Raw genomic sequence first — 18,482 nt, forward strand, 5'->3', positions numbered from 1 at the left:
AGACCAGACTACAGCAGCCTATGCCACTGGTGATAAAGCTGTGGGAAGAGCCTGGCGGGAGTCTGGCTTGGAATCCTATGAGGATTCATGTACCTACCCATCTGGGGGTGAGGGGGTATGTTTCTCTCTCCTCGACCACCCAGCACCAGCATTCTCTAATTAGCCAAGAGAGAGGGCAGGCATCATTTTGGACATATGTAACAGCTGCACCAGCTTCTGTCTGAGCACCCAGCAACTAGCCAAGAGAAGACACCTGAGTCTGGCTGGGAGCATTGACAAAGGGCTGGATGCTCGTGACTGTGGGAGGCTTGTGTGCCAGAACTATGAAAACACTTGGTTGCATGGGAGGGGGTGTGGCTGGGACTTTGGGCAGTCACCGTAGGCAGCTCCACATGCTCGGGGCTCCCTGATTCCCTGGTGAGGGTCATTGCTGCAGGATCTGTGTTTACACCAAGGACTGCATGGATCCTTTATGTGGTTCTTGTGGTAGCATGGATGAAAAGTATACCCACTAGGACTAGTGCCCAGGTATTCGTCTCCTTGTAGGAGAGGAAGTAAGCATGAGACTATACCACAGAACTGAACAAACTTCTCTTATAAAGAGAGAGAGAGAGATTTACCACACCCAACTTGGGTGTTACCTTAGACACTCCCCTCACCCTGAAGCACTGAACAGAGCTCCCTGACCACACCCAGCACACACCTCTGGGTATTCACTGAAAGATGGACACTCCACTAAGCCACCCAGGCATAGCTCAAAGATAGAAGCCTTAAGGATCTCTGTGAGAGAGACCCCAGTAGAAAGATGTGGCCATCAAAGAAGGATGTACTTTTCTCTAACGGGAAGAGAGAACTTCGACTTTGCTTATGGCCTTGTCTAAATACTGACGGAGATTGTGGAGTCAAAAGGCTTCCATGGCTTTGGCAGCTCATGGCAAGAGCCTCAGTGATCACTGACATCATAAATAAGCGTGTTAATTGTTAAATTAACAACAGGAGTCACTGTGCACTAACTCTCCATGCAGGACCTCTGTCCTCAATGAGTTGTATTATGAGAATTAACTATAAAACATGTTCTCAAACAGTTTGTGTGTGTGTGTTCGAGACCTGGCTGCTCCACTTCCAATCCAAGCTCTCTGCTATGGCCTGGGAAAGTAGTAGAAGATGGCTCAAGTCCTTGGGCCCCTGCACCCATGTGGGAGACCCAGAGGAAGCTCCTCGCTCCTGGCTTCAAATTGGCACAGCTCCAGCCATTGCAGCCATCTGGGGAGTGAATTAGCAGATGAAAGACACCTCTCTCTCTCTCTCTCTCTCTGCCTCTCTTTCTCTCTGTGTAACTCTGACTTTCAAATAAATAAATAAATCTTTACCAAAAAAATGGTGCTGGGAAAACTGAATATCCACATGCAGAAGCATTAAGCAAGACCCCTACCTTACACCTTATACAAAAATCCACTCAAAATGGATTAAAGACCTAAATCTATGACCTGATACCATCTAAGTATTAGAGAACATTGGGTAAACCCTGCAAGACATTGGCATAGGCAAAGATTTTTTGGAAAATACCCCAGAGACATAGGCAATCAAAGCCAAAATTGACAAATGGGATTACCTTAAATTGAGAAGCTTCTGTACTGCAAAAGAAACATTCAGGAAAGTGAAGAGGCAACTGAGAGAATGGGAGAAATTATTTGCAAATTATGCAACTTATAAAGGATTAATAACCAGAATACATAAGAGATCAAGAAACTCAACAGCAACAAAACAACCCAGTTAAGAAATGAGCAAAGGACTTAAACAGGCATTTTTCAGAAGAGGAAATCCAAATGGCCAACAGACACATTAAAAAATGCTCATGAACACTTGCCATCAGGAAAAAACAAATCAAAACCACAATGAGTTTTCACCTCACCCCCATTAGAATGGCTTTCATAGAGAAATCAACAAAAAACAAATGCTGGCCAGGATGTGGGGGAAAAAGTACCCTAATCCACTGTTGGTGGGAATGTAAACTATTATAGCCACTGTGGAGACAGTATGGAGATAGCTCAGAAATCTGAATATAGACCTACTATGTGACCCAGTCATTCCAATCCTGGGAATTGACCCAAGGGAAATTAAAACAACATGTGAAAGAATTATCTGTACCCCGATGTTTACTGCAGCTCAATTCACAATAGCTAAGATATGGAATCAACCCAAATGCCTGGCAACTGAAGACTGGATAAAGAAATTATGGAATACATACACCGTGGAATACTACACAGCAGTTAAAAAAATGAAATCACATCATTTGCAACAAAGTGAATGAAACTGGAAAACATCATACTTAGTGAAATAAGCCAGTCCCAAAGGGACAAATACCATGTGTTCTCCCTGATCTGTGATAACTAATAGAGCACCTAAAAGATAATCTATAGTAGTGAAATTGACACTTCAAGATGCAGTGACTTTGAACAGCCCTTGTTTCTACTGTTGAGGAAGTTTTTTTTTTAATATACAATTTGTTGTATTCTTTACTTAGTATAAAGTTAATTATATGAGTATAAAGTTAATTGAAGATAGATCTTGGTAAAAAATAAGAATGGGGTTTGGGGGCCGGCACTGTGGCGCAGCGGGTTAAGGCCCTGGCCTGAATCGCTGGCATCCCATATGGGCACCGGTTCTAGTCTGGGCTGCTCCTCTTCCAGCCCAGCTTTCTGCTGTGGCCTGGGATAGCAGTAGAAGATGGCCCAAGTCCTTGGGCCCCTGCACCCATGTGGGAGACCCAGAAGAAGCTCCTGGCTCCTGGCTTCAGAAGGGCGCAGCTCCGGCCGTTGTGGCCAACTGAGGAGTGAACCATTGGATGGAAGACTTCTCTCTCTCTGCCTCTCCTCTCTCTGTGTGTAATTCTGACTTTCAAATAAATAAATAAATCTTTTTAAAAAATAAGAATTGGAATAGGAGGAGGAAGAGCAGTGGGAGTGTGGGTGGGAGGGCAGGTATGATGGGAAGAATTATTATTTTCCTAAAGTTGTGTATAAAAAGAATGAAGTTTGTATTCCTTAAATAAAAGGTTTCTGGGGAAAACAAAGAGTCTCTCCCTCAACAACTTACTCTACAAGCTCTTAGAAATTTAGGCATGGCCGGCGCCCTGGCTTAACAGGATAATCCCCCACCTTGCAGCGCCAGCACACCGGGTTCTAGTCCCGGTCGGGGCGCCGGATTCTATCCCGGTTGCCCCTCTTCCAGGCCAGCTCTCTGCTATGGCCCGGGAAGGCAGTGGAGGATGGCCCAAATCCTTGGGCCCTGCACCAGCATGGGAGACCAGGAGAAGCACCTGGCTCCTGGCTTCGGATCAGCGAGATGCGCCGGCCACAGCGGCCATTGGAGGGTGAACCAACGGCAAAAAGGAAGACTTTTCTATCTGTCTCTCTCTCTTACTATCCACTCTGCCTGTAAAAAAAAAAAAAAAAAAAAAAAAAAAAAAAAAAAAAAAAAAATTAGGCATAAAGTTTATGCTTTGGTTTATTCCACATGAGACTAAAACATATGACTGATTCAGTCAACAAATCAGGGAGTAAAAATCAATGAAACCAATTATTTGCCTTGGTATAGACCAAATCAATAAGACATTGCAACATACAGTATTTCTTATTTTTGGAATGTGCCTTACTCCAACTTAGATTGCTAGTTACTTTAGCTTAGGTGATTATCTTCTCTTTCCATCTAGATTACATGTTTCTTGAAAACAGGAACTTTATCTGATTCATCTTTGAATCACTCATTGCCCTGTCCAGGAATCTTGCTCCCTCCTTTGAGTACTATAAAAATAAATGTTAATTTACTGGATTAAAGAGCATGTTTTTTCATAATGTTAGTTTTTCTTACCTCTACATTCTTATTAAGCCAATTTTTGTTATGGTCTTCTTTGCTTGCTAAATTATTCTGATATAGTTTCCCAATCAAAAGCAAAAATTTTAGGAAGATGATCCTCAAAGGCTACATGTTTTCTCTTATTCTAACATACCTTTGCAACACAAAAATGTTTCACATATGGATTTTGTATCACCAAGCACACAAAATATATCATGAGTTAAAAACATCTTCTGGCCGGTGCCGCGGTTCACTAGACTAATCCTCTGCCTGCAGTGCCGGCACACCAGGTTCTAGTCCCGGATGGGGTGCCGGTTCTGTCCTGGTTGTTCCTCTTCCAGTCCAACTCTCCGCTGTGGCCTGAGAGGATAGTGAAGGATGGCCCAAGTGCTTGGGCCCTACACCCGCATGGGAGACCAGGAGGAAGCTCCTGGCTCCTGGCTTCATATAGGCGCAGCATGCCAGCCACAATGCGTAGGCCGTAGCGACCATTTGGGGAATGAACCAACAGAAGGAAGACCTTTCTCTCTGTCTCTCTCTGTCTCTCTCTCTAACTCCGCCTCTCAAAAAAAAAAAAAAAAAAACCACCTTCTTCTTTTTATCACTTCTCCAAACTATAATCCTCTCATTCCACCAAAATACTTGAAACTGTGCTAAATATAACAGCTTTGTTCTTATACTGCTAAAATACAAAGAAGCTAACAATTTGGTATATTGAAATAACCAAAACAATTAAAAACAAAAATGTAATATTAATATATGTTACATACACAAAAATATTTATCAATTTGCAAATGAATCTAAATTCAAATATCAACACCCACAATATAATCATAGAAAAACACTCTAAAAGGTTACTTATTCAAAAAAATCTATCTCTTATTTATTTATTTGAAAGGCAGAACACAGTTGGGGTGGAGAGAGACACAGAGAGAGAGAGATCTTCTACCTGCTGGTTCACTCCCCAAATGCCCAAAAGAGCCATGCTAGGCCAGGCTAAAGCCAGCAGCCAGGAATTCCATGGGAGGCAAGAACCCAAGTACTTGGGCCATCATCTGCTGCCTCCCAGGTGCATTAGCAGGGAGCTGGATCAGAAGTGTGGGGTAGCCGAGACTCAAACCTGGCATGCCAATATGGGGTGCAAGCATCCCTAGCAACGGGTTAACCCACTGCATCACAATACCCACCCCTACCTAGTTTTAAAGTTGTTCATATTCTATTGATAACACAGAAAAAAAACAAATATCTATTCTTTGGCTTTTAGAAGAAATGATTAGTGCTATGCCTCTTTTTTGTGGCCCCCAAAAATCCTCAAAAGTTAAATTTATGTGTGTATATGTGTATGGGTTTACATCTAAGTCTGTTTTAGATGCACTGTGAGAGCTCATCATTTACATGCATCCTGGAGACAGTCCTTTTCTAAGCAACCTTTTAGAATAAGTGACTTATATGTCATAAAATGCCAGATTATTATACACTGGATTTTCTTAAAGAATACCAAAAAAGACAAAACATCATTATTTAATGTTACAAATTATGATCAAAATAGCTTAGCGTTTTTCTAAATTCCCAGGCTGCAAAAAGGAGTTTCATTCCTAAACAGGTTTTTTGGGTTTTTTTTTGTTTTTTTTTTTTTGTTTTGTTTTTGCATTTTAAGCTTTTTATAGGAGAGAGAAAGCCCTATCTAAAGGACAGAGAGAAATCTGGGTTCATACCGAGTACCAGGAGCCAGCCATATGGAGGAGCATCTAGGCCTGGAGGCATGGGTCAGTTGGAGGCACAGGGCCTCACGGACCCACACTAGCAAAAGGCCAGAAAGGAAAGAAAAAAAGGGGGCTTGGCACACCGTGTCCCAGGCTTTTAATCCACTTCCAAAGGGGAGTGGTTAATTAACCTTGATTGGCCGGTGGATGCACAGGTGTGGCCAGGTCACACAGAGGTGTGGTGAAACAAATATTTTTTACAAAAAAAAAAAAAAAAAAAAAAAAAGATGTTCTAGTCAATGACCACAGCTCTGAATAACCTGTGCTGTCTGAACATTTTTTGTTAGGTAGATACCAGGGCAATAAACTGCTATTTTGTGTCTTCTACCTCATTTTAGCCCTCCTACATTCACACTCTAGAGGTTGCAGGTTCTTATCCACAAAGTGATTTTGGTCTAGGCTGAATCAGATTTGTGACAAATGTCCACAGGGACCCTTCGACCTATCATCGACGGGCAGAGCCAATAGATGTCTTCTCGCCTGCTGAATCCCTTCACCTCACCTCAGGGACTGCCCACAGTGCTGTATGGTCAGAAGCTTTCTTTCACCAATGACGAAAATAAATGAAAAATTATTTTAGAATAGAAAAATGGGAACCCAAGTCATTATAAAGTGTCTAAAGGCTACTCTACAACTACTTCCTTAGTGGCCAAACATTTCAACACATGTACAATAACAGATTCCTCCTTAAGGTGTTAAGTCTCATTATCTCTAATTTTATCTTATTACTGACATGAACCATTTATACTAAAATCCCAGTATACCCAGCTACATGATAGCATAGGACTTCTAACAATGATCTACAATAGTCCAGAAACCAACATGATTTGCTTTTTTAATTTTCCTGAAAAAAATAAGGCATAAAGCTAAAAAAATGAAGCTTTTGATATGTATATTCTCTTCTTAATATTACATCAAAATGAAACTCCAACAGCAGTCATGTAACACTTACACATAAAATACACTCTTATGCATTTTCCTAAAAGGTAATTTAGCATGTCATTTTTTACATTTTGATATTGGTCTAAAAATGTATTGTTCCTCAAAAAATAAATAAAATGTTTCCAAAAAGAGAGGAGCAAAAATTATAAAATCCGACATTTTTATGCTACAAGCTATACAAAAAAAAAAATCTGCCACTGTTTCTGTTACAATCCTAGTCATCAATAAGGTACATTTTTTTCAATGTACCACTCAAAAATCAATTATATCAACTCTTTTGTATAGTGAAGCAGCACACCTTTCAGGCAACTAGTATTAATGAGTAGACATGACTATAGAATCTCCATCTGTTTCTCTGACAAAGCTGTGGCTACTCTAGTCTCTCATTGAAATTCCATTAATCTGGTGTACCAAGGTCCAATGCGAAAATCAAAACTCCATCTAACCCTTTATCAGCTCACAATAACCTACAAGTGAACTCTGCCTGTTAGCATGCAGCAAGTTATGATTTTGCTATCAATCAGGCAGTTGGCCAATAAAAAAAAAAAAAAAAAAGGCAGGGTGGAAACAGTGTTGTCTGGCAGGGTTTGGATACTTTGTTTTTGTTTTCTGTTTTCATCTCCATTCAATTTCTATAGGGTGTCTGGGCCTTGTGAGATTATGCATTATTCTCCTTGGCTGTGATTTAATTGCTACCAGCAATCAAGTCGAAGCCTCACTGAAGTGTGCTTGAATTTCATTAGAAGATATAACTTATGCTACTTTCCTACAGTACCTAATAAACCATAAAGAAACCAAAACACATATGGCTTGAGGGAATAACTGGAAAATTAGGTGGCCATTTGGGAACTGAGTGAACTTTTGAACCAGAGGAACAGAGAAAAAGAAATATTGAAGGGAAAGACAGACTTAGAATGCACACAGAGATGTGCAGGTCTGACCTTTTCAATACCTTGAAAATTACATTAGCATTATGAAAAATACATATCATGTTTAGAGTTTATAATCCATCAAAGTTCAGATACTTTGTTAGTGCCTACCATAAGGTAAAAGTCAAAAGGACAAAACAACAATCTGATTTGACAAAAGCCCTTTTGGTGACCTGGGCTAATTTGGTTATACTTATTGTTAAATGCCTTATTCTTTTTATAATTAATACATCATTAGTCTGAGGCCACATAGTAAGAGAAAATTTATTCCACCAAAAAGAGAATACATACCAAATTTAAGTTGCAGATATGATGACTTGATACTTATAGAAATGAAAGGTTCAAGTGAAAGTTTGAAAATTAATTTATAATATTAGAAGAAAATGCAAAACTATCAAAAATAATATGATTTATATATCAAAATGAATAAACTAAAAGTTAACCTTCCATCTACTTAACCATTGCTTAAATACTAATATGCACTAATATTTAATCGAAAATTGATGTTCTACATGTTATTTAATCCTATATGATATATCCTGTAAATCTGGTTATGAAAACAGCTGATAAACTATTTACTCTTAAGAAAGAAAACACAATAATCATATCAATGCATGATTAACAACAATTTTTTTTTCACAAATTTTTTTCACAAAAATTTTTTCACAAAAAAAAAAAAGAGGATTTCTGGCTCTCAAAGATATGTAAATGGAGAATTATTTTTAGGCTGTAATTTTTAAAAGGATATACATAGTGCTACCCTGAACATAAAAATATCTGTTATTTAGAGAAATATCTAGTATATATGTATGTATATGTATATATGGATATATTCTCTCAATATACTGTGTGTATATATTCTGTTGAGTATAAATATTATCTCTCTGTGAATATACACACATACACTCATTCAAATCTCACCAACATTTTACAGAGTAGCAAAACAAATAATTGTAATATATCTGAAAAACAGTATAACTTAAATAATATTTTTTGTTTCACCTGAAAATATTATTTCATTAATTGTGAAACATTTTTTAGTAGAAATGTTTTTGAAGATGAGGTTAGACAGGGTTCTAACCTCATGTTCTGTTTTGGATAATAAGTGTGAGTGAGAAGAAATGTGCACCTCTTTAAAAGATAGAGAATATAAGAGAAAAAAGATCCCCTCCCTTAAAGATAGAAATTAAATGTTTGCCAAAGTATAAAATTCAACATAAAATGGATATGATTATTATGGCTACACATTGTACAAAGTTCTGGCTATAGGAAAAAAAAGATTGTTTTGTTCTGAATCAGTGGTTAGAATGTTTATCACTTATGCATGTACTTGACTTATCCCTGTTCTGCAATAGACATAATTTTATACCTCATAAAAGCAATTTATGTTTCCAAAGGGAATAATCTGGAAAACATAAAATGTGGAGTGCTCTGTTGCAGGAAGCATATTTTCATTCAGCAATTGTATTTAGAGATGGAACTGCACAGTTTGATCATCATATCGTGGCAGAAGGCATTATTCATTTCTATGTCTATGTGAAACTTTCAGTGCCACAAATTAATATGCATGGCTAATTTATCGACACACATTCTTAATTTATAACTATGGATCACTCTTACAAGATTTCTATAATACAGCTGCACTCAACTGGCTATGACGGAGAAAGCATACACTCTGCTAAAAGTAAGTTTCACAACTTTGGTAGTGTTCAATAGTTTTTAGAAATTACTAAGAGATAAACAATCAACTGTACTGCTAATTCAGTTAACACTGAAACATCACTGTATAATGTGGGGCATCTTTAAGTGACAATCAGAAAAATGAAAATGTGTATTAAAAGAAGCATTTGCTAAAACCCTGTCTCCATGTGAGAAGGCAATGTAGCAATAATTAATTTAATATTTTATGAACTCATTTTGTATGAGAGTTTTCAGAAAAAAACCCTTGTTCATTATTTATAGGATAAATAATACAACAAGCCATTAGGAAGCACAATAAAATTAAGCAAGAATCTGATAATATTAAATTAACCAACAAACTGTTACTAATAATATTCACACAATGACACAAGCCTTCTCCTAAAAATTCTGGTAAAGATCTGCTAGAGAAGCAACTGAGGTACTTAGGAAAACCTCGCTGAAACCACTAGAGAGAGCTCTTCTGCTCCGTAACCAGTTCCGGTAAAGGTAAGTTATCAGAAGCCCCCGCACTGCTAAGACCCCCGCGGTGCCTGGAGCGAGAGCGCCTGGACCGGGACCAGGACGCACAGCCCAGAACTCACGTACCCTCCGAGGGGGCCTCGTCCTCCTTATCGTACCGCTCCGAGGCCAAGGACGCGGTGTCTGGAGGCCGAGCTAAGGGCTCATCATACTCTTCGCCGTCCTCCGCGTCACCTGGGAAAGAAGCACAGAAACGCCTTTCACAACGCGGCCCTGACGGACTGTGGCGGGAGGGCGAACTTGCCAAGGGAAACCTGTTGAACGAGGCAAAGCCAGGTCCTGGCTCAGTGCACAGCCTCTGGAACCGACAGTCGGAGCTTTCGAAGGTCCGAATACAGCTGTGACACAAGAGAAAACAGTCTCGAGTTTATGATGGTCTCTACAAAGAGGGCAGAAAGTAGAGGCCGGGAAAAAACCGTGTAAGTGTTATAAAGACAAAAAAAAAAAACACAAAGTAACAGTAGAAATGTATTAATATTATAGTAAAGTAGAAAGTACGGCAGAGAAAATAATTCAAGTACTTCAATTCTTATTCAATAATTTGCAAACTCATGATGAGAAATTGATCATTTAAGGTCCTATGAACATTTCACGCTGCTATTGAAAATCACAGGATTACATCAGAATAGATTTTAAATAGTTGCATTTTTGAGAGTAGGAATCCACTGTGGGGGAAAAGCTGCTTTAAAATTCCTATAATACTTTTAAATTCAAGCCAGGTGATTTATAAACGAAACATTATGTCCTGACCAGTTTCCTACTTGATTTATAAATGCCAGGCTGGTTTGCTCACGTGTTTTCATTTGTTTGTTTTGGGTCATTAATTTTCATTATAGGAGCCAGCAACACGGTATAGTCAGTAAAGCCGCTGCCTGCAGCGCCAGCATCACATATGGGTTCCAGTTCAAGTCCCGGCTGCTCCTCTTCTGAACCAGCTCTCTGCTGATAGCCTGGGAAAGCAGCAGAAGATGGTCCAAGTGCTTGGGCTCCTGCAGCTGCATGGGAGACCTGGAAGACACTCCTGACACCTGGCTTCAGATTGGCCCATTTGGACTGAACCAGTGGATGGAAGACCTTTCTCTCTGTCTCTCCCTCTCTCTGTTTGTAAGTCCACCTCACAAATAAATAAATAAAATAAAATTTTTAAAAATTTCATTATAACATCTTATGGTTTAGGTTTTTTCTATATACTCCATTTAAATAATTTGTTTAATTTATTTAATTGTGTTTTTATTTGAGACATAAAGAGGGAAAGAGCGCCAATCTTCTGGTTCACTCCCAAAATGACTGCAAGGACTGGAGCTGAGCCAAGGACAAAGCTGGGGACCAGGTCGCCCACATGGGTGGCAGGGACCCATGTCACCTGAGTTATCCCTGCTGCCTCCAGGGTCTGCGTTAGCAAGAAGCTGGAGTCACAGCCAGAGCTGGGAGTTAAACCGAGGGACTTCAGCGTGTGATGCAGCTGTCTTAACTGCTAGACCAAACGCATGCTCTAACAACTTTTTTTTTTTTTTTTTAGGAAAACATTGAATCAGGCTATTTGTGAGCCCTGTTGTATACAAGTATAAGCACTCATTTTTAACCCAGATTCAACACGATGAAAAATGTTATGTTTCATACTCCATAAAGTATCAAATTGTTGACAATTCAAGAGATAAACCAGCCACCTCAAGAGTTAACCAAAACGCCTGGTGAAAATTCCTGCAGGGACCTGAGAATCCTATGGCATTACTTTTAGACACAGATCCTGGGCAGATCAAATTAAAGTTACCAGGCTATCCAAAAAGACACCCTCTGATGCGCATACAGGATGGGCGTCACCCTACATTTCACCACATTTTGGTACAGGAGATAGCCTCTTTTAAGACAAAACTATTGAAATAATTTAAAAATTAAATATTCATTTCTGTTTCCTTGAATTTTGCTATTTCATGGGCAACTGTCACCTTAATATGAAAAAGTAAGGACTGGGACATCTCATATTAAGGCAATCAGAGCAGAATACAGAGAAGGCTGTCTTGTTATCCTAAGGAACTGTACATCTCTTTAAAAGACAAGGAATATAAGAGAAAAAAGATCCCTTCCTTTAAAAATAGAAATTAAATGCCAAAGTATAAAATTCAACATAAAATGGATATGATTATTATTGCTACACATTGTACAAAGTTCTGGGTATAGTAGCATTAACCAAACTAAAATTCCAAGGAACACGCACATATACTACTAATTCTCCAGATCTTTTTTTTTTCTTTTGAGATGTTCAAAATATTGTTTTTGAGAGGCAAAGAGAGAAGAGCAAGAACAAGAGACAGAGCTCTCATCTATTGGTTCACTCCTCAAAAGCCCACAATAGCCAGGATTCAGACAGGGCCAAGGGCTGGGAGCTGAGAACTCAGTACCAGGTCTCCTAGGGTGGCAGAGACCCAAATACTTCAGCCATTACCTGCTGCCTCCGAGGGCTGGCACTGCTGGGAAGCTAGGATTGGGAGCTGGAGCCAGGAATTGAATCCAGATACTCCAAAATGGGACCATGGGCATCCTAACTACTAGCTCACATGTCCATTTCCCAAAGTGCTCTTCAGAACATTCAGTGATCTCTTACAATGTTTCTCTTAGGGAAAAAAAGAATGTGTTGACTTGGAATAAAAGAAGGAACCTCACAAAGTGCTTGTAAAAATATTGTGAACATATTACAACAGCTCATGGACTATGCAGTAGAGATCACAAAATTCTCATGACTCTTAGTTGATAGAATATCCTTAGATTCTTAATGAAGTAACAACTTCTACAGAGTGAAATTTTAAAAAACAGTAAAATCAAAGAAATAATGAAAGGATTTGGAAAAAGTTCAGATGGACAGGCTTAAATCTATTTAACACTATATGGAAATAAGCAGAAAAAATTAAAATATAAACACTTTGAAAATCAGAAGTGGCTTACCATCATTTGATAGATTCTAATATACATTTTCTATGTATATACATCAACATACACACACATGTACACAGATGCCCTTACCAATATATAACATGTACCAAAAAGATGATTATTAAAGCTATAAACTCAGTAACAATTAATTAGAGTTAAAACTAGTCACTGACATGTTAAAGATTTCTGTGGTTTGGGTTTCTTTTTAAATACTTTTCAGATTATATATTAAAGTGAAATTGTCTTCAACCTAACCATTCTAAGAACTGAAGCTAATTGCAAGTATTGTTTTTAAAAGTCAGTGTGAAGTTTGTATGTATCTAAAACAAAATAAATTAAGTACTGCTATTCCCCCAATCCCAAGCTTCTTTGGCGTGAACTCAGAAAGTCAAGAATCTACGTGGCTGTCCGTGCACATATTCCCTCTCTAACAGCTGCATTTCGTGGAAAGGGCACATTCCGTTTCAACATGGCCTTCTCCATCCCAAGGTTGTTCAGTGATGAGGCCTCCGTTCTCCCCCTCATAAACAGCAAAAGCCGCTGTCTTAGAAAGAACTTCAACTGAACACAGGGGTCGCTGTTGAGTAGTGCAAAGCATTTTTTTCTCCCCAGGGGCTGAGTATTTGCAGCTATACCTGCAAAGACTTCTATAAATTAAAAGGTAAATGTTCAACTTGTGTTTATGTAATAGAAAACTGAACTCCAAATCAACAATGGGCATCAGGTAAATGTATCCAATACAATTTACAGACATAATTGAAAGCATTACAGACTAATCAGACATCTAAGAAAAAAGCACGCTCAAATGAAATGGCTACAGAATCATTAGTTGGCAGCCATTCTATTACAATCACACATAATGTCAGTGGTGCCCTGAGCCTGTGCCAATGACAACAGCATAAATTTTGCATCTCATTTCTGTGGTCATAAAATTAATGATCAGTTTAAAAATACTTCTTTGTAAAAGTTATTGCACAAAGAAAAGACATGAATGTGTCCCTGTTATGTACTCACAAGGATAATTATGGGGTTGTTGCTCGTTAATATGGCTTCCTGTTTCCCTAGAAAAGCATTTGATTTATCCCACAACTTTCAGAAGTTTAATTAATGATACAAAATTAACAGTGTAAAAGACAATGGTCCAAGACTTCCCTGCCTATAATTTTCAGTGGCAACTTAATATCACAGCAAAATCAAGGTTTAATAGTACCTAAGAAGCATACTTCTCTGAAAATCATTTTTAAATTTGTAATAGTGGGGTTCAAATCACTATGAGCCATTCTTTCTTATGTGGCTCATAATCAATTAACATTTTCCTAAATGCCTAGAAACGTGGCCCAACAGCAACCAAAGGGTTGTGAGCACCATAACCAGTGAAGCTGACTGATCCAATCCACTGCTGGCCTTGTCAAACAGTCCTATTTTATATATGTCCGGGTAAACGTTCAACTAAATATTACACCTGGATGGTAACTATCCCCTCTTACACATTGTGAAAGCCAAATTCGCTGAGAAAATATACTCAAGTGAGGCAAACTCAATTGTAATTCACTACTCAGTTCACTTGTTCAAACTAATTTCTCAAGTAATAATATACAGCTTCAATTATAGAATGAAGCATTTAACTTCTCATATCTTAAGGGAGGTTAATTTTTAAGATTGTGAAGAATACAAGTCACTACAAACAAGATACTTCCCCCAATTCTTCTACAACGGGAAGGCTAATTGATAGTAGACAAATCACAAAGACAATTTCTTGCATCAAACTGAGGCAGAGCTTTGAAAGGAGGCTATCATTGCTCAAGCACTACTTCTGCAATACATTTCTCCCACAACTGGCCCCCCATGATCTCAAACATGCTTAACAAGTTTGTGCAAGGCCAGAGGTGTGGAGGGGAGTGGTGGAAGGAAAAAGTTGCAAGTTGCTTGCTCAGAATTCACCATGGAGCTAACTTCCACAGGAAAAAATATATATACTATGCTAGGAGCAATAAAGGAATGGAAATTGAACATGAACCAAACTTTTGATTTTTCTGCTATTCTTTAGGATTCCATTATGAGAAACTAAAGTGGATCCCAAACTGAATCCCTTCTTACCTAACCATCCTACTGTTTCAAACAAAAAGTAGTTAGTTCATTAATAAACTTAAGAAATAATACAAATGAGAAGGTGAAAGGAAATCATTTTCTAAGTAAACTGATGTATACTTAACAGTATCAATGGAGTCTTAAGGGTAAAATCTATGAAATAGAATTTTCTGTAACTAAAGGAAAAGATTTCAAAGTAGAAAATGAGTTATACAGCTGTAGCATCTACAGCAATATATTCACACCTTTCAAATTTACACATTTGAAAGACATTCTCTTGAAATACTTGTCTCACGTTAACGTGTAGAATCTTCTTTTAATAATTTATAATTTCCCTTCAAATTATTTAAAAACTAATAATGAATCAAGGTTAGCCCAATCTTCCTGACAAAATTGAATCTAAGAATATGTATTAATAGAAAGATTGACCTACTATGTGTCATACATGTAGTATTTTCATATTACCTTATTTCAGTCAATCAGTCTACAAAGAAAGGAAACATACCTAAACCATTATTGTAGTAAAATTAGACTAATATAAGGTCAAGATACAACTACAGTATAAGTTAAAAATCTGTTATCATGTACTGTATCATAGAATTTTCTAGTTAAAATTCCGTAAGTCTTTACTCCAATAGCAATATGTTCTCACAGCAAAAATAATTACTTAAAATCACATTTAAGGGACTAGAGACCTTGTGATGTGACAGAGAGCAATTCCGTAGTAATCACATAGCGCAATTCTAGTGCATGAAGCCTACACGCTCCATGCATGTAGGAAGCCACTTTACAGCAGCAGGCTATTCTGCAACCTGGAAACCAGGTTTAGATAGTTCCTCTGTCTTGTACAGCACACTGAAGGATACAGGAAGGCACTCTGAGATAAAATAAGCAATATTTCAAATGGATAACAGGGACTAGACCAAGCAAGAAGTGTTCTTGCCAATCAGATTCAAATATTTCCTAAATATAAAAAAAAAAAATTAAGAAATTTGGAAACCCAATTGAGCATTCTCCTAAAGTTCCAATTTATCAGACCTCCTCAATGAAGAATACAGACTTGAGTACATAAGGAGTTAAAAGAAGAACCTGAATAAATCATAAAGAAATGAAAGAGGAAGTTTCAAAATAACAACTTTCTATGTAAATGAAAATAAATAGCAAGTGGAAAATTAGCTTACTGGACATGTTTCAATATCTAGGAGCCACTGTAATAAAACAATTTTCTACCAACACAAACTATTCCAACCAAAAAAAGAAAGGTAGACATGCAAAAAGGAAATCTAAGATCTCTGCAGTGTTTCTACAGTCTTATCGATTCGGTTTAAGAACTGAAATATTTCACACTGAAATTCTGCATTGTTGAATCTCAGAAGGGGTGATTGTCTATGATGTTTAAGAGGATATGAGAGAGAAATATGAAAGGATGATAGACAACTGTATATGTTAGAGAAATCAGTAACTGACATTAGAAATGAAAAACCTGAATTAACTTATTTTACTTAAGAACTCTACACCTGATCCCTTTCTCTCTCAGCAATGGTATTAAAATAGTACTTAACTGTCATTTTAAAAAATAAGGGTATGTGTAATAAGTAGGAGTATAAATGTAAAAAGGAAGAAAACAGCTCTGTTCACTTCATTGGTACCCTATAATGACAAGAGGGGAGAGAGACAGAAACAGAGAAATGAGAAAACAGCAAGAAGGAATTCTGCCCAGACCTCCTTGAAAGATAATCCAAAACCCTGAGGGGAATGAACTTGAAAGGGGTTGGGGCAGCACCGCCAACACAGAACTGAATTTACTTGGTGCAGAGATCTGATACTAAAGCCCTGTTTTTAAAAGGAGATGTATCTTGAACATTTGCTTTCAACTCCTAAATCTGTACCCTCTACCATTCCTAACCAACTACACACATAGTCTTTTTAGAACAAAGCTGAGTATACTTTGAAGGTTCCATGGCATAAAATTACTCAGCTTCTCATATTTCTCCAAAGTATACATCTAATAGATTCACAGGCTAACTTGTGAGCATGCACTCTTGATGATTAGCTAACTCAATACAGCAGTATTGAACTACAAATGACTTATTCAGAGGAAAATGATTATGGGGACTCTCTGAATTCCACGTTATTTGAACTCTTATTCAAGGATCATTTTTCAATTTCTATCAAATACTGTATAAACCTCCATTCTCTTTGGAGACAAAGAATGTATCTCAGTAATGTAATTTTAATATCCACACACCTGAACAAGTTCTAAAACAGAATACCAAGGGGAAAGTCTCTTCACTATTACTGAACCATATGCAATTATACAATGACTTCATATTATCATGCTTTTTCAGTGTAAAAATTTTTAATGTGCATATAATTAAGCCACAATGACAGTTCCATAAATAATCACTGCAACCAAATATGCCTTTTCAAAGAGAGGCAGAATCTAGTGTCTAATATTCTTCCATAAACAGTGAACTATACAAAAGTTATCATAATTAAGACAGACAAGCTCATTTCTGTATTCTACTAAGCAACATGATTAAACCCATAATTTAGGTTTCACTGTACTTGTGGAGTGCCCTGCTCTTCTCTTTATTTAATAATTTTAAAAATCTTAATATGGCCGGCGCCATGGCTCAATAGGCTAATCCTCTGCCTGCAGTGCCGGCACACCGGGTTCTAGTCCCGGTCGGGGAGCCGGATTCTGTCCCAGTTGCCCCTCTTCCAGTCCAGCTCTCTGCTGTGGCCCGGGAGTACAGTGGAGGATGGCCCAAGTGCTTGGACCCTGCACTCCATGGGAGACCAGGAGAAGCACCTGGCTCCTGCCTTCGGATCAGCGCGATGCGCCGGCCGCAGCACACCGGCAGCAGCGGCCATTGGGGGTAAACCAACGACAAAAGGAAGACCTTTCTCTCTGTCTCTCTCTCTCCCACTGTCCACTCTGCCTGTCAAAAAAAAAAAAAAAAAAAATCTTAATATGGAAAAAAAAACCTGATTCCTTTCAACCACATCAATCTCAATGATTAAATGTGAAAAGAAACTGTGACTTCATTTTAACTGATTTTAGGTTTGTCTGGCTAAGTACTTGGTTTACTGAAACTGTCACTAGCCTCTCACTTATCAGTTGGCACAAGCAGGAGTTACTCTGTGGGGTCTGCTAACCCCACTTGGAGATGCCACACTGCTCCACTAACCTAGACTCTAGCTCACTGTCGGTTAACTGACCTCTGTGGTGACCCCATCGCAGTGTCCACAAGCTGTCGGTCTCGACCTCTGACTGAGCATCATGGGAGCAAGGGCTGCACCCCGTCTCCCTCACAGAACCGAAGGCACGAAGCAGCAGAGACTTCCTGCGCCTCCCTGCTCTGGTTTTCAGTGTGCTAAGCAGCTGTCCCTCAGATCTGAAGGAAGACAATCAGGTCACCAGCATGCTCACGCAGTTACAAAAAAATGGAACTGAATTCCCAGCCTTCAAAATGTCTATGGCACACACTGAATTCAAATCAAACAAACCATAAGAAAAATTAAAACTAGCATTTGGAAAAGATTTTCTTCATCTTCTCAAACAACAATTTACACCTTTTAAAATTTAAAAAAAAAAAAAAAATCCTTCAAAAACATGACCTGTGAGCACCCGGCCACAAGCCCTCCCACGCCCACCCCTACAAAACCATTTCGGCAGGGTTCCATGGCACCAGCTGACATCTCACCTCTGCGTCCTCTCCCTGCCTGTGTGTACACCTTCCCTAGCACATGG

At 38.5% G+C, this 18,482-nt stretch overlaps 1 protein-coding gene across 1 annotated transcript in view; it reads right to left on the reverse strand.

Moving 5' to 3' along the window:
* The window catches only part of SKAP2 (src kinase associated phosphoprotein 2), a 176,766-nt gene that overhangs the window by 147,816 nt on the left and 10,468 nt on the right, over positions 1-18,482 (reverse strand). Inside the window, exon 4 of the mRNA XM_062178813.1 lies at positions 9,776-9,883. Coding sequence (XP_062034797.1) covers positions 9,776-9,883 — 108 coding nt within the window. The remainder of the gene's footprint in view (positions 1-9,775; positions 9,884-18,482) is intronic.

This window comes from Lepus europaeus, chromosome 20 (assembly GCF_033115175.1).
Source record: "Lepus europaeus isolate LE1 chromosome 20, mLepTim1.pri, whole genome shotgun sequence".
Classification (NCBI taxonomy): domain Eukaryota; kingdom Metazoa; phylum Chordata; class Mammalia; order Lagomorpha; family Leporidae; genus Lepus; species Lepus europaeus.